This window comes from Saccoglossus kowalevskii, chromosome 2 (genome assembly GCF_978046115.1).
Source record: "Saccoglossus kowalevskii chromosome 2, keSacKowa6.1, whole genome shotgun sequence".
Lineage (NCBI taxonomy): Eukaryota > Metazoa > Hemichordata > Enteropneusta > Harrimaniidae > Saccoglossus > Saccoglossus kowalevskii.
In genome coordinates, this window is record NC_140642.1 from 21,404,264 (window position 1) to 21,408,892 (window position 4,629).

At 35.1% G+C, this 4,629-nt stretch overlaps 1 protein-coding gene across 1 annotated transcript; it reads right to left on the reverse strand.

Moving 5' to 3' along the window:
- Positions 1–481: 481 nt before the first annotated feature.
- Positions 482–3,753, reverse strand: LOC100367636 (radial spoke head 9 homolog-like). The gene is given in 5 exon segments (NM_001184860.1): positions 482–996; positions 1,129–1,275; positions 1,642–1,771; positions 2,636–2,801; positions 3,432–3,753. Coding segments are annotated over 5 exon segments (831 nt in total). The 5' UTR covers positions 3,659–3,753; the 3' UTR covers positions 482–835.
- Between the last annotated feature and the right edge of the window lie 876 nt (positions 3,754–4,629).

Sequence of the window (4,629 nt, forward strand, 5' to 3'; positions counted from 1 at the left end):
GTGCAGTTATGAAGGTACAACCAGCCAAACAAGAAATGAAGAGGTCTCTGTTCAGGTTTCAAACCATAATTGCAAAACACTTTGGTTGCATATGGGAAAATTCCCTTAAGTTTCATTACTGAAATGATATACATGTATTATTTTCGAATTCTCTGTTTATCAATTTACCAAGTCCAACATTGATTTGGACAATCCCTCCAGTCTCAATCTATTGAAGCGGTCCTAGTTTTTATGCTAATAAATAGAATAAGTAGACTAAGGAATAACAATGTTCGTTGTGTGTCTCAAATGTTTCCCTTGTTGTGAGCGACCTAGCTAAATCAATTTTAATTTTAATCAACGCTAATTTTGTGAACAATAACAGCAAATAACTGATAGTTTATTAGATCTGTGATTGTTGGAATTCCAAACACTGTCCACACAACATCCATCACATACATACTATTCTATCAGCATAAAGGTTTTTCTGAAAACGTGTTTTTTATTATCACATGTGAAATTAGAACAAAAATAAAGCTACACTGTTTAGTTTGTGTAACTAAAAGAGGTGAACTTTAACAACGCAGTTTATCAACAGGAAAACAGGATTTCGGTATTTACAAAGAAGTTTGAAATTTAAAAAAAAAAGAAAAAAAAGAGAGAGTTCACAAGAGTCTTTGAGACCACTGACATTGTTAACAGTCAACTTTTACAGATTCCTGAAGTCTGGCCAAATATAAATAAACATAATGTTGGATTTTTTTTAGAACCAATCATTATGAATTTGGAAAAAAATACATATTACACCACATATATTGATTTCTGTTTCTGATTTTTAAAAAGTCAAAAGTGTTTTTTAGAGCATAAATGGCAGATCTTTGTTCATTTCACCACTTCCATTGTACATGTATCCATATTTTGTTGTACCAGGCACATGGTAGAAAGTAAGACCCTCCCACAGTAGACTACGAAGGATGATCAAACCACTGCCACGTTCAAGCTGTAAACTCCATGAACCTGCAACAATAGAAATTATATAAATGGTCAGTGAACACAAAATTTGAGTCAAGTGAAAACTGTGCATTTGTACTTTTATTATCTAGTAGAAAATTTACCCAAAGACGTGTTTAATTGATAAAAATCACTCACGTTTTGGGACATCTTCATCAATTGCATCCAGGAAATCAATGGCTTTGTCAAGATCAGCTTTGTCTAAGAGTGATTTTTGGTTGAGTCTCACTGGCTCACGGAAATGGAAATAGGATGAAAGTTTCACAGCATCATGAATTTCAAGACCTAATGAACAAATAAAGAAACAAGAAAAAATGTGAAACTACAGTAACTAAAATAAATCATAATTTGAATCTTTTCACTAGTGCACACCTATATCAGATTTGCTGTGTCTGTTATATGTGACAAAAAAGTTGCTTTTAATGTCTCAAAAAAGATATGCAAATGCTCAAGTTGACACAAATGTCAATACCAGACATGAATACTGTACAAAAACATGATGTGACACATACTAAAACAGAGCAGCAAATTAATCACGTCACTTATTAGAGATGAAAAATACTGAAATAAAGTGAAAAATATAGAAAGGGATGTGACAGATACAGACTACTGGGGAGCTGCATTTAGTACATGAATGTTACTGAAATATACCTTGAAAACTTCGATTCCTTATAACAGTGCCAGAAGGTGCTTTGATGTAAGCTCCTCTGGGAACAATTGCAACATCTTCATCCACCTGGGAAATAACTGAAGCAAGACGATCTTCTTCTTTAATGGTTATCTACAAGTATAACAGAAGCCAACATTTTTGAAAAGAATCATGGTATAACACAACTGTAAAGAGGTTATTGGAAAAACAGCCAAATTGATCACATTATGACAATAAATATAAATTAATTTTGACTGCAAATAATGTCATCAAGATAGGTACATGTATAAACATGTACACCTGTCAAAATAGTGTGAGTAGCTCTCAATAATTAAAAAAAACATTTACAAGTTTTACAGTATTTACAGGTTGATTGAAGTCTCATTGTTCTTTGTTTAAAGCCACAGGTACTTTTTTCCTTAATATTTTTGTGTTTGACTTAAAATTTGATTGTCAGCAAAACTTTGTAACTTGGCCAAAAATCAAGTCTGTAAGTTATTGCATTTGGCAGTAATAATGACAGAAATTGTTCATTTCATCGTTTATTGTATCTTCCCCACAATAAAGTCATGCATTTCTGTTTGAATTCTGTGAGAAAGTTCACTAAACATAACTGACCTAGAAAGCATGTAATGTTCAGAGTTTGCTCCAACACAGTGGTAAAAACAGTTGTTGTATAAATTCAAAAGAGAAGGGCCTAATGGCTATACAGGAAACAACTCAAGAGTGTGGCGTGCACCTCTGACTACTCTTAGAGTAAAATGCTTCACATCTGTGATCATCAAACAGAATTGTGCGGGCGATTCGGTGACTAATCACTCTATGACACCCTAAGATGCTGAAAACTCAATCACAATCAAAGCTACAGAACTGCTCAGTGATGGTCAAAGTGGAATTCTGGCAAATACTGTAGCTGCTGCACTTATTACAGTACACATATTACTTAACAAGGAAAGGCTTCAAACTCAATTTTGCTGACAATACAACTCTACTTACTGTGTTTTCTTCTTCCTGTGCATCTTCACCCTCTCCAATTCTCTTAATTTCTGTATGTTCGTATTCATAAGACGGATCTCCTGTGAATCGACCTTTCACCACTGAGCACTGTTCTTTCATGGCAGTCGTAGCTTGGGGTACTAGACTCCATGTAACACAGTCAGTACTGTTTAAAAAAAGAATATAAATAAATATTGTTATATTGTCCAATGACGATTACATTTTATGATGCTTTACTGCAATCTGCATACATCTGTCCGAAGGTGTTATTTCTGAAGAATATTGCAAACAATTTATTTACAATATGCATACATTTACTGGAATTTACCAATGAGTCTCCAAACAATAGACAAATGAATTTCACTAAATTAAGATCAATCTGACTACCTCAGCTATTTATATCAGATGAATCTGGATTGAAAAAATGTACATGTATAATGATTTTAAGATTGCTGAAAGAGTATGGCAATAGAATACACGCAGACAGCATCGTTGGTTATTCTTGGTTACTGACTTTGTTACATTGCTGGGCATACTCTCACAATTACCTCATACTATTCAGTAATTCATGTAATAGCAATGTATCTAGACTGAGTTGTGGACGTTATGCTGATAAGACCAACGTAAAAGCTGAATTAACACAAGAAAATAAACAGACTAAATTCAAGTTTTCCGCTGAAAACTGATGAGCTCACCCCCCCCCCCCAACACCTCCCTCCCCAATGACAAAACTGCAAGGACTTGGAAACCGAGATAGCGTTGTGCTGTTTCTTTAAAATATACATTCACAAATTACCTGTAGAGTGTCTTTCTGTCCATCATTTCATCATCTCCAACTCCCTGTGCAATGAAATAGTCATCTTTGATTCCTAGAATTTTACCCCAAAAAAACACTCTGTTGAACTTTTGTTGATTTTGGAGGATGACGAGAGACGTTTCCAGCGCTGCTCTTCGTTCAGGGCTCAGAACTATGCCTGAATTCCCAACTAAGCTGATGTTTAGGTGAAATCCTTCGGCGTCCATGGTGTTGCTGCGGCTAAACTGTATTGAAACAGTGAGTATATCTAGAAACGTCGACTACACAACGGAAACAACTTCTGCACTGATCGTGTTTTGATCGCCAACGTTGTCAAGGTGACTGCGCATGCCCGGCATGTCAGAGGGTATTCCGCTGAGGGCGCTATTGTATTGACAGGTGATCTAACAGTACAGCAGGGAGATTTTATTTTAGATTTATTTTAAGGATCAACTACTAGTGTTTGAAGAAGAGTGTGACCAGTGCATTTTTTTTCACTTTGTCTTACATTTACATTTTTCTTGTGCCAACATTTTATCCCTGCAACCAGCCACCCCACGATTTCAAATGAAAAACGCAACGACCCAAAATTTCACATAGAATACTAGTAAATATCAGGTTAGTGTGTTGCTCAGTCGAAATGGCATGGCATATATGAGGGAAAACGCGTTTCCAAACTGATTTTTATGGAAAAACATTTAAGTCAGAATGTGGAGCTTTCATCACAGTGAAGTGAATATTGGCACGACTTCCATATAGACCATCGTTAATAATCAGATCTTCCTGATATATACACAAAAAAATGTTTTAGAGCTTAGAACACAAGTTCTAAAATATGTTTCACAAAATATGTGACGTAATTGCGAAATGGTGGTGTACACAGTGGTAGATACCGTTTCGCCCTCACCGGTATAACTAAGAAACCCGTCAATTCTTTGACTGTGATATATATTTACGAGTTTCATGATTACCAGCTTGATAGCCAATCACGGAATAGAATCATTATTGTGTGTAGATTAATAAATCAAATTGATAATAATTTGATAGTAATAATCCACGACTGATCGCTCTTTTCCAACTCCCATAACTATGTATCCTGACAAAGTTTGATGTGTTTATATTGAATTGATTACTGGAATTGTAAGAGTTTCCGTTGCCATGGTTGCCAAATTGGGAGAATATTTTACTTCATACAGAC